Source organism: Pelophylax lessonae, assembly GCF_965119305.1.
Source record: "Pelophylax lessonae genome assembly, chromosome: 5".
Taxonomy (NCBI): Eukaryota; Metazoa; Chordata; class Amphibia; order Anura; family Ranidae; genus Pelophylax; species Pelophylax lessonae.
In genome coordinates this window covers 498485297-498510341 of record NC_138772.1, presented here as the reverse complement: position 1 = coordinate 498510341, position 25045 = coordinate 498485297, and the positions used below count along the sequence as shown (strand labels likewise).

Here is a 25045-nt window from a genome sequence, read left to right as displayed (position 1 = left end):
GGATCCTCCTCTTCTTGGGTCCCTCGTTCCTGATCCTGGCCCCTCCCTCCTGTACAGTGCCCCCACAGCAGGCATCTTGCTATGGGGGCATCCGATCCGAACAGTAGCTCCGTGTTTCCATTCATACACGGAGCTGCCATACAGTATTTTTAAAAATAATATTTTTAGGTATGCTGTGTGAATGGGTATGTACCAAACTGATCTGTAACCACCCCAATAAAGTCATATTTCTGAGATCCGTCATTCCAGTGATCTGTGCTGTGAAATGTATTTATTATATGTGAATTCAAAGAATTTTAAATAACAGTTTTCCCATTTTAACAGTTTGTGCATGACAGCGGGACGATGGATCATGTGACCACTGTGGCTGCCTACTTTGGTGGGAAAATGTTTTCACCACAGCTAAAGGTTCTGCTCCTCCCCATCTTTTAGAGCAAAGCTGACCATACACTAGCAAATTTTCAAACGAATGTTCATACAAAAATTCATATGAACATTTAAATATATTGTAAAAAAATTCTAAGAACATTTGATGACTTGAGAGAGAACAATGGTCTGCTGTTGTAAATACCGCAGACCGTTGTTCTTTCTGGAATTAACACAGAGCGCCTGTGATCCTTCTATATAGGATCACAGGTCTCTGTGTTGATTCCACAAGTTCCTCCCCCATACAGTTAGAAAACACCCCCTCACACTTAACCCTTTGATCCCCCCTGGGTTAACCCCTTCCCTGCCAGTGTCCTTATTGCAGTAACAGTGCATTTTTTTTAGCACTGATTACTGTAGTAATGTCACTGGTCCCCCCAAAAGTGTCAAAAATGTCAGTTAGGGGTCTAATCTGTCTGCCGCAATGTCACAGTCCCGCTAAAAATCGCAGATGGCCGTCATTACTAGTAAAAAAATAAATAAATAAATAAAATGACATAAATCTTTCCCCTAGTTTGTTGACGTGATAACTTTTGGGCAAACCAATAAAAATAGGCATACTTCGATTTTTTTTTTTTACCAAAAATATGTAGCAGAATACAAATTTGCCTAAAATAATGAAAAAAAAAATTAGATTTTTAAATTTTTTTATTGGGAATATTCTATATAGCAGAATGTGAAAATATTGTATTTTTTTTTTCAGAATTGTCGCTCTTTTTTTGTTTATACCGCAAAAAATAAAAATCACACAGGTGATCAAATACCACCAAAAGAAAGCTCTATTTGTGGGGGAAAAAAGGACATCCATTTTTTTGGGTACAGCGTCGCACGACCGTGCAATTGTCCATTAAATGAATGCAGTGCTGAATCTCAAAAAATGGCCTGGTCCTTAAGGGGGTAAAACCTTCCAGTCCAGAAGTGGTTAATGTTTTGTTTTGGAATTAGTAAACTTTCCCAAACAAAAAACCACATACACTGATAGGAATTTGTGCAATCCTACTCCTTTGGATTTTATCCTCACTGCAGTAGAAAATGAATGTCAAATTCACCCCACTAACACTTAAAAAGGTCAGGCAGGCATCGGACAATTTGAAAGGAACAGCCATTTGAGGTTAATCAAAGATAGCTGAGAAACTTCATGCAGCCGTATCCTTGGAATGGCTCAGATGTGCTGGCAAAGCAGCTATTTGGCAATCAAACCACTGTAAATGAGCACCTACCCAGGTAGGTCAGTGTAGTTGTGTTGTTATTGAAGTACCAGTCTCCATTAGTATTGTTATTGTAGGTCAGAGGCTGCGAGGACCCATTACGTACGTCAATTATTTGAAACATATCTGGCTGCTGAGTTAGGTTGTGTGAAATCATCACATAGTCCTCACTCTGTAAAAAATATAAAACATAAAAATGTAATAATAAATGCAATATAATGCTGCAATGAAGAACAATAGATATCAAAACATAACTAAAATCACACAAATGTAGAATTCTACAGTTGTCTCTTAAGAAAACGTCCATCCCTGGACTTCCGCAGTGGAGAAGACTCTCTTCTTTCTCTCTGATTATTGGTTGTCTGCTACCTGATGGCTGCATTATCTACCTATCAGCTCCTATACTCAAATTAGTAGACAAATGATAGATAGGCATTTTTTACCAATTAAAAAATTTGCTGCGGCAAGTTTTCAAAAGTAGGACCTTAAATTCTTCCTGGTTACTTCTCTTGCTTAGAAAGAAAAGCTCAAAGATTTAAAGGGCGAGAAACTGTGTGGTATGGTGTTGCACTTTTTTCTGTACCTAATCTTCCAACATGCTTGTATTAACCTCATTTTACAATACGCTGGGTGGGAGCGCTGTTGTTCTGGGAGTATGTCATATGATGTCCTCCCAGGATTGTGCCTCACTCGCGCCCCATGGGCTGCTGCACTCTGGCACAGTCTGTCACTTGTCATTTCCACTGGACAGAGTTAATGACAGACCACTTTTTCGGCCCGCTTTCGGTCCCATGTGATCGCTGTGGCCAATCACAGCAGATCACATGACATTATAAATAAAGTAATTATTTAACCTCCCTGGCGGTATGATTATGTCTGGAATTACATACCAAAAGCGGTACAATTCTTTTCATGGAAATTTGGCGTTATGTATTATAGGCCTATAATTCTTAGTAATTACTGACTTAAACCTGACCAAAACAAGACTCTAGTAGACATCCCAGATGTGATAAATTTGAAACACAAACGCATGAATTATAATCGAATCAATAATATTATTTTATTATTTAATATATAATATATATAATAAAATTATATTATTGATTAGATTATAATTCATGCATTATATATTATATATAGATATATGTGTGTGTGTGTATATATATGTGATCGTACCGACGGAGGGACGGAGGAGCGGCGGGACTCTCGGCTGGCGGTCGCAGCAATGAGAGATCATCGCTGGATCGCCAGGATAAGGTAAGAGAAGCTCCGCTGCGCTCTCTGCAATCCACCCCGAGCGTGACTCGGGGTTACCGATCCTGATATGAAAAATCAACCCCGAGTCACGCTCGGGATTACCGCTAAGGTGGAGCAATGTAAATATATCCCATACCTGGCTATCATGGTAGTAGGCACCTCTTACAGTGAGCAATACTATCTTGTGGGTTAATACATACAAAACATTCTCTGATTGGACAAGTTGGAGAGTCCAGGTGGTGACATCACAATCTCTACCTCATATAATCAAAGAATGCTTTTTACATGCATACTTACATTGGTCCTAACTGGACCAATGTAACTATGTAAAACAGTCCATGCCTAAGCTTCAGTGTTAAATATAATATCTTTTTCAAGACACATCAAGCAAATCTTCCGGAGCGTGGGGAAATTCTTAAAAGGGAACCTGTCAGAAACAGAAGCTGCCATTTTTTAACCTATGTTATAAAAGGGAAAGATTTAAGGCTACGTCAGGTGGTGATCTGGACCTCACTCCCTGACCAGCTTGGCAGAAACCATGACTGAAGGATATGTATCAGTGATCTGTAGCAGTCTTCAATGGCCAAGATTAGAGACTCTGGAGTTCAGTTACATCACAGCAGAAACCCAATAAACACTTTAGTATTGGGACCACGTTTTTACTTTGATATAAACAGTCACTCTATAAATAAAATGCTCTATTTAAGGGTATGCTATATTACCTCTTTACAACACTCTAAGGCCTCATTCACACTGACAAGGACATACATGCGTTTCTATGCACTTATAGGACATTTACAAATGGGTATAATGCATCAAATTGATTTTTTTTTTTTTTTAATGTAATCTTTATTTAAGATAAAATAATAGGAGAACAACAGCATATCCAAACATGTTGAAAAGCAATAACAGATAAACTGGTGCAAAGTACCGTTATAAAGTATGCAACATAGCATAGCTAAGAAAACTTCCCCTTGAAGGAGAGAAGCTATTCAGTTGGCACACATATTGACCAGCGCGGGTATACAAAATATCAAGAAAATCCATAGGTGCAAATAATGGATTTAAATGGTATAATTCACACCGTGTGTTTACCTACGTAGAGGTGCATTCAGTTAAGCTGGATTTAGAGAAATAGAATTCTGTGCATCCAAGGTCAGATTACATACTTGGAATGTTCTTAAATGCACATAAAGAAAAATTGATCTGAGAAGCATAATATTTGTTTATACTTCCCAGATATCCTGTTTTAACAAACCAAATGAGGGAGGCAAGTGTGAATGCATCCTTACAATTCTCTTCATAAATTAGATTTATCTATTAAATAATTGTATTCATTTACCTTAAATCCATAGAAAGTGGAAGTGTATGAAATATTTGTGATGAAATCCACATTACTGAAATACCAGTTGAAGGAATTAGCATTAGGCAGTAAGGCCATCCATCCTTTCCGGTGAGTTAAACGTTTAGGCAAGCAGGGAACAACAGAGAGACCTAAATAGAATATATACATATTAGGGGTAACAAAAATTAAAAACTTGAAATCTGGTGAAAAGAGTATTACAAGAGCGGGGGTTGGAGGAATAGTAACTAAAAAGGAAAAGGTAAAAGGAAAAGAAAAGAAACAGGAAAGGGAAAGGAAAGGAAGTGGAGAAAAATGAACAAAAAAGTAAAAAAGGAAAGTAAAAGAAAAGGAAGTAGGAAAGAAAGGGAAAACAATAAGGAAAAGTAAGTAAACAAAGGAAAGAAACATAAGTAGAAAAGGATAGGAAGATCAAAATTAAATGAAAGGACAAAAAGGGAAAATAAAAAGTAAAAAGAATGACAATGTAATCTTTATTTTAGTACACACCGCTATCAGGAACCGCTATCAGAAAGCCTATAACCCAGAAAACTTACCAAAGGAGTTGGAAATGATGACATCTTTCCAGAGAAGGGAGGATGGAGATGGGTTATTGAATGCCAGTCGGTGGAAACTGACAGTAGAGTTACACACGAAACCAGGGAAACCAGAACTCCAATCACTACGTTGGCTACACTGCGATGGGTCAAGCAGCCCACTTGCTGGTACCACTTTTGCTCCTGTTTTTCCTATATAAAGATAAACATATTTCATCATTTCAAAATTGTAAGAAATATAAAAAGAAATTCTGAACTTCCTAATTTTATCCATGAAAATGATAGGATGGGCTGGTGGATGCAGATATTCAGAGCTATTTGTACCTACTCACTGTAGGAAATAGGTACGAAAAGCCTTGAGCAGATCTATCAACCTTAATGATTCCAGCACAGGCCTATGCACACTTGAAATCAAGGGAACCACCATGTTGACAGATTATGTATCTGAGCACTCCCAATTACAATATATATTCAAAGGTTTGTGAACACCTGATCAGCATGCCTATATATCGTAAGCTTGTTGAACATCATCATTAATATGCCAATTATTTCAAATCTCCACGCTATGGGCCTATTGCCAAGTGCAGCTTCCCCCACTGTGATTATATTTATATCCTATAAATAGGTTACAACCAGGGTAAGAAAAGACAATATGGTGCAGGGCTTGCAATTCCCCTATACAACAAAGTAAATAAATTCCCTTCAGTGTCACCATACATATAGAACTGTAATACAAAGTGCATGCATCAGTAAAGATCATAAATCAATAACACACAATATTTCAACCATAACAATTACCGTGCAATATAGTACATAAATATTGTAAACAATATACATTTTGTGCAAAAGTCAGCAACACAAGTCTCTGTGTGAGGTACATATATCCAATAAACAGCGTTGAGATTCAGTGTTTATAAAGTGTTCTAAATTGTCTTGTGCCCCGAGGTAGAAAATTCAATATCTTCACTTATTGTGACTGATATGTGCTCCCCTTGTGAACACCACACTCACCAGATCTCCATGACCCCTTGTAAATGATTTTTAAGTGCTTTAAGAGCGTATGGGAGAAGCTTGATCAAGATTCGCTCCCCAGGACTAAGCTCCCAAGGCCGTTCCTGAAGACATCAGTGTGACGAAAATAGTTGGGAGGGCTTACTACATCACTTCTGCTTTCATACTTCTCCTCTGTGGAGAGCAGGTGGCTTCAGGAAGTTGATTACATGTGCTGTAGCTTGTGTATATACAAGCACTGTTATGGAGTAAGTGTATTTTAACTGTTTTAAATTGCCAATGAATGCAGAATTACACTATTGGAGACTGTCTCCTGTTTTTTTTCCCCTTTGCATACACAAACTGGAGGAAAGTTTATCAGGAAGGGGTCCTGGGGAGTGAATCTGGATAAAGATGCTGGAGGGAAGATACACTCTTAAAGCTCTTAAGACCTACTTGTTCTATCCTCCCCTCCAACCTGCCTATCCCCCCCCCCCGGTTCTTTCTTTCCTTTCGTGTTTGGTCCCTACCCTCTATCCCTCTGCTCTTGCGGATTCCCCACCCTCTTTCCGATGCTTTCCTATCGTACGACCACGCCTGAACTGTGCATTGTCCTTTCAATATGCCTATTACTACTTTGTGGTTGTGAGCTATGTTACGCCATGTTTGATTAATATTACGGTTTATTATTGTTTATTGTGAAAATTTCAATAAAATTTGTTTAAAAAAAAAAAAAGCTCTTAAGACCCATTTATGGGGCTCATGGAGATCTGGTGAGTGGGGTGCCCACAAGGGGACCTCATATCAGTCACAATGGGTGAAGATATTGGATTTTCTAAAACCGGGCACAAGACACTTTTTAAAGAGAACTACTATGAACTCTGAATCTCAACACTGTTTTTTAACTATATGTACCTCACACAGAGACTTGTGTTGCTGACTTTTCCACAGAATGTATATTATTTACAATATTTATGCACTATATTGCACAGTGATTGGTATAGTTGAAAAATTGTGTGTTATTGATTTATGCACTTTACTGATACATGCACTTTACTTAGGACCTAACTGAGGGAGGTGCATTGTAGTACAGTTCTGTGTGTATGGTGTCACTGAAGGCAATTTATTTACTTTGTTGTATAGAGGAATTGCAAACTCCACACCATATCGTCTTTCATATGGAGCCTCCTCATTTGAGCATGGCTCTAGATAATAATCATTAGCACTAACCCAATTTTAAAAGAAAATATTTTTACCTGTAAGAGTTCCATCCATATCAGTTAAAACAACTTCATGTTCCCACCGGAATCCAGCTTTGTTGGATACATTAAAGTATTGTATTCCATTAAACCTCGCACTCCATCCTCCACATCTGTCACTACACAATCCAGCAATTGATGTCACTGCAATGGCTGCACAGTTTGGTCTGTCAAAATTCATAAACTTGACTGATGATACTGTCAGTCCTTCATCAAATGGCAGAGTTATACCCCTAGCTGTGCAATAATTAGGGCCAAGTCCTAGTTCATCCAGATGGCCCACAATGATGGAATTCTTAAGGACAGCTCCATAGGTCTCACCCCATCCACCAACGTTAGATGAAATAACTCTCTTAGTTTCTATGCCAGAATCTTCATTATTTACCATGGTGAAGTTATGAAACTGAAGAGCACCTCCATTTACCCATTCAGCCCCTTTCTGACAGTTCCATGTGGTCAATGATTTGAAAACAGCAGGAGATGGTATAGAAGAACTGCAAGATCCTGTTACCATGGGGAAGTACTCTTCAAATATCCAGATGCCAAACCACCCCTGAGAATGGACAGTGTTGTTGTAGAATTCACCAAGTGGCACTCGTTTCTGGCAAATGTTCTGGTTGTAGGATGGACCATCTGGGTGGTCGTGCATTCTATACCAAAAACCAAAATGTGTGCCGCCAGCAGCTGCATTGTGCCTAATGGTGTTATTGGGATTTGTTACCCAATACCCTGCTGGTGTAACATCATCATTCAGTAGACTGGTACTTTGCTGGACAAATACTGCCAGGTTGTACTGAAGCACATTGCCATGTTCTATGCCATCTTCAATGAAGAAGGCTCCTCCCATGATATCATAAATTACGTTGTGTTCAACGAGAAGATGATGAGTGTTGTGGATAGTTACTGCTCTGTTGTAGGTCTGGTGGATCCCACAGCCCCGTACATATGACTTAAACTGGACATCACCCATTAAATGCCAGTGAATAGGATAACGCCCTAACCGGAAAGCTTGACCTGCATGGAAAATCTGAAAGACATACAGTATAGTTATTATGTTTTATGTTTCTCTTCTGAAATGCTTATGCTACTGATAATATCAATCTACTCAAATCTGATATTAAAAGTAGAACTAAAACTTTTTCTCTGAATTAAAAAAAAAAAAGTGGAACTTAAAGCTGAACTTCAGAATATTAAAAAAATATCCTTATAGTGGTCTCCCACAATTCAAGGGCTAACTACTTATTAGGTCTAAGGGTAGCAATGTAAACATAATGCCCAATATCTCAGGAACATATCAGTTACCTCCACATATTCTATTCTTCCAATGGACTGCAGCTTGTCGGGCTCCGGTGCATGAAACATTATACATCCGCCAAACTGATCACTTCCTATTGTCTCTCCAAACCTTCCCTGGAAACATGTTTGTGTAGCAAATTCACCTGGAACAAGACATGGCACACTTTCAGGTGTGTTCAACAAGGTAGTGTAAATAGGACATGCACAGTTCCAAAATCCCATACCATTGATAATAATTTCACTCCCTGTAGTCATATATATGATTTTAGCAAGTCTATGGACATGTCTACCTCCATGGGCACCTCAACACTTTTCTGATGGAAGAGGGAGGAGCCAGAGGTGGAAAACTATACACCTGTGTCGATAATCTTTATGGAACACTTTATTGAGTACTTTTGTGAAAAACAAGATAAACCTTTTGTGACCAGAGATCATTGATGACCAAGCCAAAGTTAGCATTGCCAGCATTACTCTATAAACAATTTGCCTACCTAAATCATTTTTTTAAGACCATACATTTTTATGTGGTACATTGTTTTAGGAAAAACCCTGATCTGTTTTTTTTTTTTTTTTTTTTTTTTTACAGGCTGAAAAAGGCACAAAAATGTTGAAAAAAATGCATTTCTTGAACAATTTTTATTATTGCTAAATAAATTATATATACATTATACTTTTTAAATATTGTAAATTGTTTCTGATAACAGCACTATTAAATATGTGGCATCACCATCCCACTGTAGCCTTTAGCTTGCATGTGATCACATAGTGATTACATGATTAGTTCCTGATTGTCCAGAAATGTTAGTGAGAGCCCTGGAATTGAGACTCACCAGCAATGCAAAGTGTGAGCTGCTAAGTTGAGGACTTTATTAGTGTATCTCCAGCACAGGGCATAGTAATATGCAAATGTTATAGAAAACAGAAAATTACCTGTATCAAATCCATCTGGACAGGCTGGTATTTTGTCACTCCATTCTACATTGGTAAAACCTCTAACCAGAATGTTCCTTGTAAGAAGGCCAACTTCAGCTCTAGCTTCAAAGACTGTTCCATCGGGCAAAGTCACTGATATGCCTAAGTGCCGGTACACCAGTGGCTGACTTAGAGTCAGGTTTTTGCCATCAGCAGACACGGACTGTATAGTCATCTTCTCATTCTCCCTTTGACTATGCCTATTGGGAAAACAATGCACATATAAGGTTAACAGAATGTGACTCTGTCAATGATTTATAAGTGCTGCACAAATTGCTTTATAAATAACAATCCATATAGAACAGCAAAGACGGGTCAGTTTGCATAATAAATAAATGCTTGTTTATTACATCTTATATATGATCAACAAATCAATGTAAGAATGCTTTAAAAATCAATTTATAAAATGCAAAGTAAGCAAACAGAATAAAAATTTAAATCAAATGAATATGTGGTGTGACTACCCTTTAATACACACAGTGATTGTGCACACAGTTTTTTAAAGAACTCAGCAGGCAAACATCTTGGAGAACTAACCACTGATCTGCTGTGAATGTAGGCTGCCTGAAATATTTCTGTATCTTCATGTAACCCCAGACAGACTCAATGATGTTAGGAGAAGGGCTCTGTGGGGGACAAACTATCACTTCCAGGACTCCTTGTTTTTCTTTACACTGAAGATTGTTCTTAAAAGAGATGTATGGGCTTCAGTTTTTTTCCGCAATGTCATTTACCTAGGTCAGTCCAATGCTGCATCTGTCCCCCGGCGCCTCTATACTGAGAACCGAGCAATCAAACACCGTTGATCCCTCAGTTCTGACAGCTCCCACGAGCAGAGAGCTGCTGACTGTCAGTCACCGCTTTCTGCTCTACCACCTCCTCACTCACTGGAGTGCTGAGCTGTGGAGGGGTGAGGAGCGACCAGCTCAGGCTGTCGCTGAGAGGCTGAGCCTGGTTTTTGTCCAGGCATCTGGCAGATCCCGACTCCATGGTTGCGATGATGCTGTGCCTGGACTGACTTCTATGACGTCAGCAGAGAGCGGACTTCAGCCCAATCTCTGCTGAAAACGGGTCACAGGAGTGCAGAACAAACTGCACTCCTTTGATCCATAGTAGATGAACAGTCAAACAAGCTTTGGCTGTACATCTCCTTTAATGACATTGGTTGCATGTTTTGATTCGTTATCCTGCTGCAGAATAAATTTGAGGCCAATTCCACGCCTCCCTGATGGTATGGCATGATGGATAAATATCTGCCTGTTTTTCTCAGCATTAAGGGAAATTGATCGGGCAACATTGAGGACCGTAGAGGTAGTGGCCGGCCAAGAAAACTTAATACAGCTGATGAAAGACATGTCATGCTTACTTCTCTTTGACATCAGAGGATGTCCAGCAGTGCCATCAGCACAGAATAGGCAGAAACCAGGTATACCCACCTATTGTCCGGAGATGTGTGGCCAGAAGTGGGCTTCATGGAAAAATTGCAGCCCAAAAGCTCTGACGTGGAAACAAGGCTAAGAGACTCAACTATGCACAAAAACATTGTGCAGAAAATGGAAGCAGCTACTCTGGACTGATGAGTCAAAATTTGAAATATTTGGCTATAGCAGGATACAGTTTGTTCATCAAAGGACTGGAGAGCAGTACAATAGTGTCTGCAGCCATCAGCAAAGCTTGGTGGAGGTTCCTTGCAAGTTTGGGTCTGCATTTCTGCCAATGGAGTTGGAGATTTGGTCAGGATTAATGGTGTCTTCAATGCTAAAAAATACAGGCAGATACTTATCCATCATGCCATACCGTCAAAGGGTGGTGGTGGTGGGGATTGGCCCCAAATGTATTCTGCAGCAGGATACTGACCCCAAACATAAAACCAATATCATTAAGAACTATCTTTGTGTACTGAAGAACAAGGAGTCCTGGAAGTGATGGCTTGGCCCTGATCTCAACATCATTGAGTCTGTCTGGGATTACATGAAGAGACAGAAGGGTTTGAGGAAGCTTACATCCACAGAAGATCTGTGGTTAGTTCTTTGAATGGTTGGAACAACCTACTTGTCGAGTTCCTTAAAAACTGTATGCACAAGCACTTTGTGTATCAAGAAAAATGATCGCTGGCTTGAAGCCAAAGGGTAGTCACACCAAATAATGATTTGATTTGGATTTTTCTTCGGTTCCCTCACTTTGCATTTTGTAAATTGATGAAAATAAACAAAAATATTTATTTTTGAAAGCATTCTCACTTTACAGCATTTCTTCACACCTGCATACAACATTTCCACAGTACTGTATATATATATATATATATATATATATATATATATATATATATATATATATATATATATATATATATATATATATATATATATATATATATATATATATATATATATATATATGAGTGAGTGAGCAACCAATAAAATACCACAATAGTAAAAGACCATGTGGAAGACAGTAGCATGCCCTCACACAGGTGAAAGGGCATAAATTGCTTAAGACCTGATATTTGATACATTAGTGTGACTGGTAGGGGTTTTGTATTAAATGAAATGGATGGCAAAAAAAAAACAGCAAAGGCCAATCCAAACTACTCAATAGTCATATTTTATAGGCTATTTCTTAGCCATGCTATCACTGACATGAGAATTAAAATGGAAATTAATATTTCACTAGTTGACTGGTTGGAGTGCAAAAAAAAAAAAAAGTAGTGAGGTTGTAGTGGTTTTTTACCAGAAATTATTAATATTTTCTATGTTTATCATTCAGAAAAAGGCAAGGGGTCCGGTTTGCTAATATTGGAAATAAAGCAACCTTGTCAGCAATCTGAAAGTTGATAAAGAAAACTGGCCTGTTAAGGATAAAGTAAATGCTTATCTCTCCACACACTGCCAAACGACGCACCAAAAAAGGAATTGCAGGCTGAAGTCTGTGCAGAAACCAACACTTCCAGAAGATCTCCTGTGTCCCCCTGAGCAGCCATTTGTTTCACTCACTGACCCACTATGTCACTACAGGACACAGAAGTGATGTGGAGGAGCCATTGAGTACTGCAGAGGACACAACAGATGAAAATGTAGAAGTGTTGATTTCAGTGAAAATTTCAGCCAGAGATTTCTATTGAATGGAACGGCATTTGGCAGCAGGAGAGCTAATTATTCACTTTCTTCTTTACTCCCTTCACTAGGCTGCCAAAATCATCATCATCATCACCAGTCTTATAATGTATCAGTATAACTTCAAAAATATGGCCATAACTTGGTTTTACTTTACATAGAGATAGCTAGGAACAGAACAGCTGACAGAAAATCATAAAGATTTTATCATATTATTATTATTATTATTTTTTTTTTTTTTGCAAAGCACAAATACACAGGGTTTCTAAATTAGAGAGATTTTGTTGTTTTTTTATGCATCCAAAAAATAAGTCAAATTACAATTCCTGCAATATTACTCGCATGTCATTTGACACATTGAGTTTCTTCCTTCACTTTGATTTCAGATTCAATGGAGAAGAGAATCGTGCATTTAAAAAAAATAAAATATTCAGAGCTCCATTCCTACAGTCAGGGCCGCTGATAGGGGGGGGGGCACCAGCCCTCTTGTAGGGGGCCCGAGCACACAGGGGGGGGAATTAGTGATGGACAACAAATAGCGAAATCTTCCTCCAGCACCTGAATCTGATCTGTCCCTCTCCCTGCTATCAGCTTTTATCTGTTGAGAAAGAGACAGTTGTCCCTCACTAATCCCCCTCCCTTGTGTGCCCCCCCCCCTCCCAGCACTTATCTCTGCTCAGGAGTTTATTTGCAAACTGTAACTTTGTTTCTCTCTCTCTGTCTCTCTGATCACTGAGCTCCAACTGCCCAGCCTGTATATCATCTTCTCTCCCTCATCTCATCTTCTTTTTTATTTAACATAGTTTTTTTTTTTTTTTAGATTTTGCAGGAATTATGTGAGTTATGTTATATTTGTGTCTGCCAATAGTGATTTTGTTGTAATTTTAGCTAAATATATCTTTAATATTTTCTTAAGGGGGCCCTGCCAGGTAGTCTGTACGGGGCCCCACAATTTCTAACAGCAGCCCTGCCTACAGTCACCATTTTTGAGTGCCTGACATCTATTGCAAAAGTCAAAAATTGAATGTCACCTTGTAAAACATCGTTGGTGTGTGATGTGACTGGTGAAGAATAGTGTGGTATTTACCTGTGTCCAGTTGATGCAATCACAATTTCATCCCCAGCTTTCCAAGTCACACTTTGCTGTAGAAGCAGAGTAGAGCTTCCAGCCTCTGCAGTCTGCGCTAGACGGGTCCAAGTTACCGGCACCGGAATACCTGCAAAAACATCAACAGGAGTATGGATTGGACTTTGCTATTTTTTCAGTATGTTTCATGCTATTCAGTAGATATTGGACTTTTATCCATTTATTTACTTTAGTACTTTAGATCTATTTAAATAAATACAATTTGACTTACCGTGAAGATCCAAAGTTCCTTGCCTGACTGCCAATGTTTTTGCCCCATACAAAGGTAGCTCCGGGGAGCGTAAATGTCCATGCAAAGTGATGATAGCTTTGTGTTGGAATGGGGCAGTCTCAGTTCCAACCTAAAGATAAACATAAAGCAAACCAACCTTATTATAGTCAATCTAGTTTGAATCCATGGATTCTCCTCCAATGTAGTACCGCTGTGGTCAGCCATACCTGCATAACACCATTATCTGTAATAAGAATATTCTCAGCCTGGAGCTCAATGTCAGCTTCATCAAAAACCAGAGTTCCTCCTGATAAAAAAAAAAAAAAAAACAGGTATGCATAATAAACTCTTATATTACCCACCTACACTGAAACAGAATTCATAATATATACTGGTCTTGTTTAATAAAACACTACACAATAAACTACATAAAACAATAGCAGTCATATGTCAGACTAGGTTAGTGTATTACTCAACTTTTTGTGATAAATTGGGTCACAACAAGCTCTGGTCCCAATAAGTCACAGCCAGCCCACATTATGACTATATTTGGAAATATAATGGTGCGGGAAACTGTCAGAAGTGGTGTGTGCCACGTTAACAGAGCAGATAGACCTGTTTCAGGTCTATCTGGGCCTCTGTGCCAGTTTCTATTTCAGAATGAGGTAGGCACCTGATTAACAGAGGGAATGCAGCAGTTTTCCACCAGATTCCCTCCAGGTGTGACTCAGCAGACAGCTTACATCCCTCTCTCTGCCCGTGCAGTGATTACACAGCACGGGCAGAAATTGCACAGGGTTAACAACCCTCCTCCCCCCTCCACTTTGGGCTGAGTAGGGGGGACAGGGAGAACAGCAGGATCAGAGCATTCTGTTCTCTGTGCCATGTAATGTGCTTGTCACAGCCAGAAAACAGAGAACTCATCACTCTTAATTAACAAAGGCGCTTGCACCCATTTTGTTATTTTGGAGCAGCATGTGCTCCTTGTTCTAAATTTAGAAGACTTTTTGTGAATTTCCCCACTAGTTTAAAGAATCCTTGCCTTTTTTGAGATACCAAAATCCAAGCACAATCAGTGAAAGGTGAACTCACAGTGCTTGAATTAAGAAATGTCTGTATTTCATGTCAAGCAACTAATCAAATTCAGAAACACTGCAGAAAACTTTGATAAATGAGGTTGAGTCTCTTATTAAAAGTGAGCAGAGGTAGCAATTTTGTGAGGTAATAGCTGATCCAGTATTTATGGAAAGGAGACATGGGGGGAAGATTTACTAAAACTGGTGCACAATGAATCTGGTGCAGCTGTGCATAGTAACCAATCAGCTTCTAGGTTTTATTGTCAAAGCTGGCTGCACCCTAAAGTGGTTGTAAACCCTCACATATACCCAGTGAAGTAAACAGCCTCAGATAATACACAGATATTAAACAAATACCCCTACATAGGTTTTACTTGTTTATCTGCAGTCTTCTCTTGACTACACCCCTTCAAAAGGGCAGAAAAATTATAAAATCTTTCCTAATCTGTCAGGAACACAGAGGAGGGGGCGGAGAGGTCACAGTAACACTGTGTGAGAGCTGATTGAAGGAAAGGCACACACCCCCCTCCACACAACAGAAGAACGGTGTTCTGAATAGACAAGCTCTATTAATTAACAAATTATGTTATTGAGAAAAGAAGACTATACAGTGCGAAAACAACATTTATTTATTTATTTATTTCAGGTACTTCTATAGCGCCATCAATTTAGGCAGCGCTTTACATATATATGCACATGTCCCTGCCCTCAAGGAGCTTAATAACTAAGGTCCCTAATTCACATTTATACTGTACATACTAAGGCCAACTTAACCAGTAGCCAATTAGCCTACCAGCACATCTTTGGATTGTGGGAGGAAACCGGAGTACCCAGCGGAAACCCACACAAGCAAAACATACAAACTCCAGGCAGGTAGTGCCCTGGTTGGGATTCAAACCAATAACCCTAGTGCTGCAAGGCAGATGTGCTAACCACGTAGCCACTGTTGGAATGCAAATGCAGTAGGCTTCTGATTGATATTGGGTAGGTTAATATTGGGTAATGCAGACAACTAATATTTATGAGACTGACCCACCATAACATAAAACTCATTATTTGAAAATCCAAAAGCAAAAATTCTAGATCAACCCAAGCCCATTCACCATTCACATGCCATCCTGTATCCTCCTCAATTCCCTGCAATCAACCAGGTGCTGAGGCCGTGGGGTCTGTTCTTGCTCCACTGTAGTCCGCCATCCAAAGAATGGGCCACGCACCAAAGATGTGCAACTCCTGCCAAGATTTATTGCAATGACAGCACACTGCTCACTCCCACTCAAAGCAATGCCCCCAGTATGTTTTAAACCCAGAACAGAGTTAATTCAGAGGGATTCCCATGATTAAGCCCTGCTATGGGTAAAACATGTTGAGGGCATGGCTTGGATGGGAGTGAGCTGTGTGCTGTCATTACAATAAACATTGCATTGACTTGTACATCTTTGGTGTGTGGCCTGTTATTTGGATGGTTGAAATTCTAGACCACATTGTATTCTGCTAAACTGCACCACTTTTTATAAGATTAGTCTGTATAAGTCCAAAAACTGCCATGTCCAGAAGAGATAGTCAGTAGCTACAGGACCCAACTCCATTTCGCTAACATCCTACTCTTTCCACAGGGATACTGTCTATATACCCTATTAGCTACTAGTAAAGCAACTTTTGTATACAGATCCTTAATAGATGGTTCATACCAAAAACGTAAAGTCTACAAGGACTTAGGCTCCTTTCACACACTATGTCTGTCAAACGGACTCCGCTTTTCTCAGCGGGGGATCGAGGCGCCGATCCCCCGCTGAGCAGAAGGATGACAGCTGTGTCTCCGCGCTGGGTGCGGAGACACAGCTGTCAGTTCCCCATACATCTCTATGGGGGAAATCTGATGGGAACGGACCGTCGGTCCGTTCTCATCCGGTCCCATCTGATCCGATCTGCTGGACGGATGGAAAATAGGGTTTCCATCAGTCCAGATTTGACGGATCGGATCGGGTTGGATGTCAGCGGACATGTCTCCGCTGACATCCGATGCCCCGTAGGAATGCATAGGGGGGACCGTTCAGATCCGCCAAAAAAACGAACAGGCGGATCTGAACGGTCCGCCTGTGTGAAAGGGGCCTTAATGAACAGCGTGATGTAAATGGGAATACTGGGAATTCCTGATAAAGAAAAAAAAATATGTACAGTATCTAATCATCTATATTATCTATATATAGATAAGGGGGAAATAAACCAGGTAGGATTACCGCTGTGGAATTTTCTCAGTTCTCAGATATTTTATGGACTACAAAACCCATCCCCATGTGTTATGGGAGAAGTGCTCTGTAGTTCTAACATACTTCCTGTTATTGGGTGACAATGCTGCTCATCCATAGATACATTGCATTGAGTAAGTGTGGTCACCCCCTGACAGGAAGTGCTCAACCCTACCTTGAATCAGCAGCATCTTCAGCACTGGAGTGCTTTGGTCCAGTAGGATAGTCTGTCCTTTAGTGATGACAGCCATTGAACCTTCATCTGGGGGCGAGTCCCCTCCCCAGGTATATTTAGAGGACCAAACATCAATGTAGAAAAAGTCAGCATTGTCCTGAAACAGACAAACGTGGATATCATATCATACAGTAAAGTAAATTATATTTTATGAAAAAATAAATCTATAGGCCAACAGATAAAATTAGGTTGGCAGAACCTTATAGGTTATCAAGCTCTCCATTGTCTCTCTTTTGCAGCTCTGTTCCCCTGTTTTTCCCAATTATCCCTCTTTTAGGTTTGATCTATTTATCTAACATCTATCCTAGCCAAAAACACTTTATTTTTTGACAGCACAGAGATTAGTTAGAATATCTGTTTTTACTGCTTTGTTGGGGAGATTTAGTTGCACTTCCTGACAAAGTCTCTAAACCTTCAGGTCCCAGTGACATCGTCAGGAAGTGAAATCCGCCCATCAGAAACAAAGAAGGAGAAAGACACATGGGCTATTCTGGTTCCATAATTTATCCTCACAAAAGGTCCAGTTGAGACATCCTCAAGCCCCTGAATCCCCTCCAGTCTGCACCCACAAATCCATGCTTTCACCTTTAGCAGTTTAATTTCTGTGCCTGGAATTGGGCTTTTACCTTTATGTCAGAGTTTAGCCTGTAAATGATAACATTGTTTCACCCATTCAAGCACTAGTACAGGGGTATCCATACTTTTGACCTTCCTGGGCCACATTGAAAGAAGAGGAATGGTCTTGGGCCACACACAAAATACACTAACAATGAGGATAGCTGATGAAAGGAAAAAGTCTGGCAGATCACAAGTTAACAATCACTAATATAGATAATGTAGCTATCTGAGTAAAAAAACTTCATTTTTCTTTATAATATTTTTAATTATATTTTTAATATAAAAGTAAAATAGGGCAACATAAAACTAGTGCAATATTTGACACAGTTTTTGATAAACGAATGCATCAATATCTTTTTCAATGGATGTAGTAGCAATTCTCAATGAATTCTCATTTTGGTTCTAATTATGCCCTTCATGTAGTTCATCCTTGAAAATAGTTGGTCACAAATATAGGTGCTGCTGAAAACTGGTGACGTAAATAAGGGGTGACTGTGAAGAGTGGGTATTTTCATTAGGAAGATAAAACGTACAAAAGTCCAGTTAGGCTCGGTTCACACTGGTGCGATGCGGGAAACACTGCAAATCCACTGCCATATGCGAACCGCTGGGAGTGTTAATACAAAGTTAATGACACCCCCAGATCAGTTTGCATATCGCAGTGCAAACTGTCAATTCAGTGTGTGAGCACCCATGCAATCCGATTCTGGTGCGGACCAAAAAAAGGGTCCTGCACGACCAATTGCTTTGCAAATTCAGCTATACAGTCTGTATGGCTGAGTTCGCATCGCACAGACATCACATGTGATTTGCATAGCAGTGCAGGTGCAAATTACATGCGATACCTGGCATTGCACTAATGTGAACTGAGCCTAAAAAGACACTGTCACGTTTTTCTGCATGTGTTTGCTGAGGCTAAGTTCACATGTAGGCGTTTTGGGGCCTTTTTGGGGAGTTTTTCTGCTCTAGGATCAGCTCAAAGAACGCCCAACAAGACAAATCCTATTCATTTCAATGGCCCCTGTTCACATCTGAGCGTTTTGACGTTTTAAGCAAAACGCCCAACGCTCAAAAAAGTACATGAGCTTCTTTTTGGGCAGATTACAGGCGTTTTTATTTTTTCCCATTGGTTACTAGTCAACCTAAAAACAACTGTACAAAAACGCCTGTAAAAACGCCTGTAAAACGCCTGTAAAACGCCTGAAAAAACGCCCATAAAAACGCCTGAAAAAACGCCTAAAAAACGCCTGTAAATAGCAACGACAACATGTGAACGTAGTCTAAGGCTGCATTCACATGTCAGCGTTTGGATCGCGGGCAGAACCGCCGCGGTTCCGCCCGCGATCCGGAGATTATTGCAAATCGCGGGACGCCTAGCGTTGCCCGTTGATTTGCAATAGCCCCCCAAACGCCGATCGGCAGGCGGAAATCGCGGCAACATCGCTCGGCGTTTGGGGGGCTATTGCAAATCAACGGGCAACGCTAGGCGTCCCGCGATTTGCAATAAATCTCCGGATCGCGGGCGGAACCACGGCGGTTCTGCCCGCGATCATACGCTGACATGTGAACGGAGCCTAAGTGTAAACACATTTTATAAGGAATTCCAAATAAAAATCAACATTTATAAGTAAGTTTACAATTTTGTGGTGAGCTGCAATCATAGCTTTCTTGGGCCGCAGGTTGAACACGCCTGCACTAGTATACAGGAACTACAGAAATGCTGCCCATGGAAGCCAGTTAAATGTCCATTATCATTTCCAAGAAATGATACAATACTATGAACATCACATTTTAACAAATACCAGCAAACCTAAAGAGTATGCAAAACCATTCAAAGTGTCAGGGGAGTGACTGTAAGATAAATATATGTGCTTGGGCATTGGGAAAGCACAGTCATAAGTTTATCTAGCCCAAACTTTTTTATAGTTTGGGATAGAGTCAAGTTTTTTTTTTTTTTTTATCTTTTTTTCACAAAAAGGTGCTTTATTGAAGTAGCACAAACTAGTAACAATTGAACAAATAGTGTTTGTGGATATACATATTCGATAACAGAATAATTTTTAATGAACTTTTTTTATCATGTCCATGTCCCACTGGGGAGATTTTCCCTTACTACATACCACACAAGATACACAAGAGTGAGTGAGGAGTGTATTACCATTTGTCGTGGTAACATGGGGTAAAACGTGGTCTTAAAATAAACAGATGTGATTTCAACTCATAGCACCAACAACATAATGGCCCTTCTTTGGTTCTTGTGGCACTTCTTCTGGAAGGTCTATCCATGTATGATGCTAGGGAAACATTTGTATTCTGTATTTGAAAAGGATTGCCCCATTCAACTTATGACCTGCCACCTTTTCAATTTACTGGTCTAGGTCTAAGAATGAGGCATGTTACAACAATAACATGATAACATTAATACAGATTCCATTGTCAAGCATCTGGATATAAAGACGTCATGCACTGCTAGATCCATGGCTATAGAGGGCCCACTTCTGTGCATGATTCCCTTTCCTCTACAGTGCACTCATAAGAACATTGCCATAAATAGTTTATTATTTAATAGTGATTTTCTCATCTACAGGTGTGTAATACTCTGTTGCTGGGATGGTAGATGTTATCCATAATAAGGACGTCACATGATGTTGGTTCATGTAAAATCTTACCATTAGAGCTACTCCTTGGCCTTCGATGTTCACCCGGACCTTGGCTTTCTGTGAAGGGGAATGGGCTGAGGTAATGCAAACAATCTGTGTGCTGTTAGCTGATTGAACAATGCACGGGGACTGTGCAATTGTGACAGTGATATTTGAGGAATCATTTCTAGAAAGGAAAGAAAAATGTTGATGACTAGACATTTCCATTTACCTTATAGGGACACTTTTGAAGGCTGTGAGGGAAAGTAACATTTTTTGCCTATAACTAATGTACTGTTCATACTTTGTTTTCCCAATAATGTTTAATTACCCTGGTTTCCTCTGTTTCTATGTTCTATGTTGGGTTTCCCTGATATGCACTGTGCAGGGGGCATATATATACCAGTGGAGGACCAGAGTGCAAGAATAATGGTCTGGCTCTCCAGCCTGCTGCTTGAACATGGCAGCTCGTTACAGTTTTATCAGCTATGAACAGGAAGACTGAACAAATCAAGGACAATCTGACACTGTCAGCTTACCATGTGTAATCACACATGGAGTGATTACCTGCTGTGGATGGATGCACATCTGTCCCTAACTACAGGTAATCTCTCCAAGCAGTCTTCATTATGATCACATAATAAAAAATATACAAAAAGTTATAGTCTTTATTATGCAATTTAACTTCAGTTGGGCTTGACTTCTACTGACTTCAACTGGACTTCAAATGTACCAAGTTGATGTGTTAGGTATGTTGAAAATTAACCACTTTACCACCGGAGGATTTTGCTGTCTTACGTCTGGGCCACTTTTTGCGATTCGGCACTGTGCGACTTTAACTGACAATTGCGCAGTCATGCAACGCCGTACCCAAACAAAATTTACGTCCTTTTTTTCCCACAAACAGAGCTTTCTTTTGGTGGTATTTGATCATCTCTGCGATTTTTATTTTTTGCGATATTAATAAAAAAATGCGACAATGTTGAAAAAAATAACAATATTTTTCTATTTTGACAGTTAAAAAATATCCAATATATTAAATTTTTGTCATATATTTAGGCCAAAATATATTTAGCTACATGTCTTTGACAAAAAAATTCTCAATGAGCGTATTTTTAACCACTTTAAGACCGGAAGATTTTACCCCATTCCTGACCAGGCCATATTTTGCGATTCGGCACTGCATTAATTTAACAGACAATTGCGTGGTTGTGCGACGCTGTACCCAAATTAAATTGATGTCCTTTTTTTCCCCACAAATAGAGATTTCTTTTGGTGGTATTTGATCACCTGTGCGATTTTTACTTTTTGCGCTATAAACAAAAAAAGAGCAACAATTTTGAAAAAATAACAATATTTTTCACATTTTTTTAAATGAAATTCCCCCCCAAAAAATGTAAAAATCAAAATTTTTTAACATTTTAGGCCAATTTGTTTTATGCTACATATTTTTGGTAAAAAAAATCGCAATAAGCATATTTTGATTGGTTTGCGCAAAAATTATTGCGTTTACTAACTAAGGGAAAGATTTCTGTAATTTTTGGTGTTTTTTTTTTTTAACGAGTAATGACGGCGATCTGCGATTTTTTTTGCGGGACTGCGACATTGCGGCGGACAGATCGGACCCCTGACTGACATTTTTGACACTTTTGGGGGTACCAGTGACATTACTACAGTAATCAGTGCTATACATATGGTGGCGTAGGTCTACGTGGCCAGACGATAACGAGCCACTGTGCCGCAGTAGCAGCACAGTGAGCAGACGTAAAGTGGTTAAAGTCAAACATTTTTTTTTTCTTTTTGTGCAGAGTAGTGAATTATTTCTGTATCTTCTGTCAGGTTTTAATTGGTGACTGTGTCCCCATTAGAGAGATTTGTCCTCACCTCCTGTCTTGAGGACAGGGTATTAAAATGGACAGAAAGCAAAAGGGAGGGGGGCAGAAACAAAATAACTATTACTTTAGTAGACTAGGGTGGGGTTACAACATCTGTTTTTTTTTTTTTTTTTTTTTTGTTTTTTTGCTCTCTGAATCTATCCATAGCGGTGGCATGAACAAATACTATTTATGCTGTAAAGCAGAATTCAAGTAAAAAATTAAATGTAACAGCCCATTTAAAATTACATTAAAATAAATGACCTTTAGCTTGGAGATGTCCTTCTCCTACAGTACTTCTATTTCGTCATTAGATGTATTCCAGGTTAAATAATGACTAGTATCAATTATATCACTTTCTCTGAGTCCAGGCTATCATGGACTCATCCCCAGCCTGTGACTGGAGATGGGGAAGCAGCAAGGTGATCAGCTCTTTCTGATTCTCTCTTTCTGCTTTAGAGTTCCACTTTGAGCACACTCTATTCATAAATTAAATAATTTTAGATATGATACATCAGTGTATTAATACTCAGGACAATCAAGTGCATGGCCATGCCTTAAGACTGCAGATGATGGTCTGGTGCACAGAGCCAAGGCCGTGTGCACATCTGCAAATGTTGATGCATGGGTGTCTGCTGCTGTGCCTCATGAGCAGAACTGCATTCTGTTATCGTGTGTTTGACCCAGCTTGCCTCCTGACTCTGCTTTATCCAGATCTATTGCTGACTGTAGTTTTGGTCCTGGTTTCATCCTCAGCCTGATTTTTTGTTACTTCTGCTGCTCTACTGATATCAGCCCCTAACCTGGCTCCTGCTGTCCGATTTGGCACTGCTGCTACCCAGTTGTTGCTGGCCCTGGCTTGTCTTGACTTCAGCTTTGCTTTCTGCTCTGCCTGTGCGCAAGCACCCTGCACAAGTTCCAGTCTGAACATCCAAATCATCCTAACAGTCCTCCAAATTGTCATCAAACCATCAGGACCCACTGCAGGCACCATGCCACTTCTCATTCTTCTACATACCCTGTCACCATATTCAGGGGGTATTGGACGGGAGGCATAAGGAAAGCCCTATCATCAGCTCAGCCTCTACCAAATATTGGACACTGCAAAACCCAACTTAAAATTCTTAGGTTGTTAAATATTGGAAGGCTAGCAGTAGCAGAAAGCAGTTTGCAGTGATGGCCAGTGATGGACAAGTATTAAGAGAATAATTAATACCCAAACAGAGATCCAGTGATGGTGAGTCTGGTGCCCCCAGCGGTGCCTCCTCTCTTTGGGCTGACATCAAATATGAGAGGGGTTAGTGCAGTAGAGTAGGTAAATGAGTTGTTGATCGAGACAGCACTGTTTGGGTTAATGACACTGACATTACAGATTTGAGAAGCTGCATTTGTACCTGGAAAAAAAAAACAAAGAATAAGCTAATTTTTACCATTTACTTGTGTAAAATCAGTGTACATAATGTACTCCCTCTTGTATGGAGCATTAAGAAATCATACCTTTTTTGATTGGCTATGGAAGAAATTTAAATCTGTACTAGGGAAATTATAGAAGCTTTCATTCTGATCTCTACTCCTGTAAATGCCAGTTGACTGGTTGTCTTTTTGCTCCAATGGTTTTCTGGGACACTGACCTGAAACAACTATGCAGTTCTGAACTTTCTAATCTGCATGCTTGTTTCAGTACAGTAACTCAGAGGGTACTGAAATCAGAAGGTGGTCAACAACTGATTCCCTTTAAAGCATGTCTTAACCCAAAAACAAAATGTAGTATATTGCAGCTTACCAGTCCTTAGATCTGGTGTCTGCATTAGTATTCAAACACATATACAAACCACTTATTTAAAAGTCTTAGAGGGAGGAAATAGGAGCCCCCATTTTGACTGTACATATTTAAATTTGTGAAGTCTCTTAAAATTTTGCATTAAGGCAATGGTCAGATTAGACTTCAACTGCGAGGTTGAATAAACCCAGTTGTATCTAATTTATTAAATTCCAGTGGTAATCCTACCTGGTTTATTACCTCCTTATCTATATATAGATAATATAGATGACTAGATACAGATTTTTTATTATTTATAAATATATAAATGTCTATGGGATTTTTATGTTTTAATTTTCTTTTGTTTTCTTTTTATCTCTTTTTCATTCCCTTTATGGTTTCATTTTTTAAAACAATGTATTTTTAAAAAAAATAACATAATCATGTTTTGAAATTATTTTGTATTTATTTTTACTGATAATTTTATTATGATTTAAAGCCCTGGAGATAGGGGTGTGCTTTTGGCCTTATAGACACAGGCATAATTTAGCATACACCCGTGTGAGGGTCATAATTACCTACTCGGGGATACACAGGCATTCCCGTGCATGCCCATTCCGCCATTCCCATTCATGATGATTGGGCCACATGGACATAGTCGCTGATCACAATTTAAAACGTGGATGGGTTCATGCAGGTGTGGGTCCCTTGAACGCACACTGTCTGCGTTTGGGGACCTGCACCCATATGGCTGTCAAATTGACATGAATGCTGGGACTACCAGTATGGGGATACATGGAACACCTGTGCAGGCAAA

At 39.5% G+C, this 25045-nt stretch overlaps 1 protein-coding gene across 1 annotated transcript in view; it reads right to left on the bottom strand.

The window, feature by feature from the left end:
• Positions 1-25045, bottom strand: part of LOC309555644 (fibrocystin-L-like) — a gene marked incomplete at both ends in the record, with an annotated part of 310666 nt that overhangs the window by 64808 nt on the left and 220813 nt on the right. The window contains 12 exons of the mRNA XM_082257679.1: positions 1647-1806; positions 4234-4385; positions 4791-4982; positions 7037-8066; positions 8342-8478; positions 9266-9507; positions 13508-13637; positions 13779-13908; positions 14006-14085; positions 17279-17435; positions 20626-20782; positions 23686-23863. Of these exons, the coding sequence (XP_082113805.1) occupies positions 1647-1806; positions 4234-4385; positions 4791-4982; positions 7037-8066; positions 8342-8478; positions 9266-9507; positions 13508-13637; positions 13779-13908; positions 14006-14085; positions 17279-17435; positions 20626-20782; positions 23686-23863 (2745 nt within the window). The remainder of the gene's footprint in view (positions 1-1646; positions 1807-4233; positions 4386-4790; positions 4983-7036; positions 8067-8341; positions 8479-9265; positions 9508-13507; positions 13638-13778; positions 13909-14005; positions 14086-17278; positions 17436-20625; positions 20783-23685; positions 23864-25045) is intronic.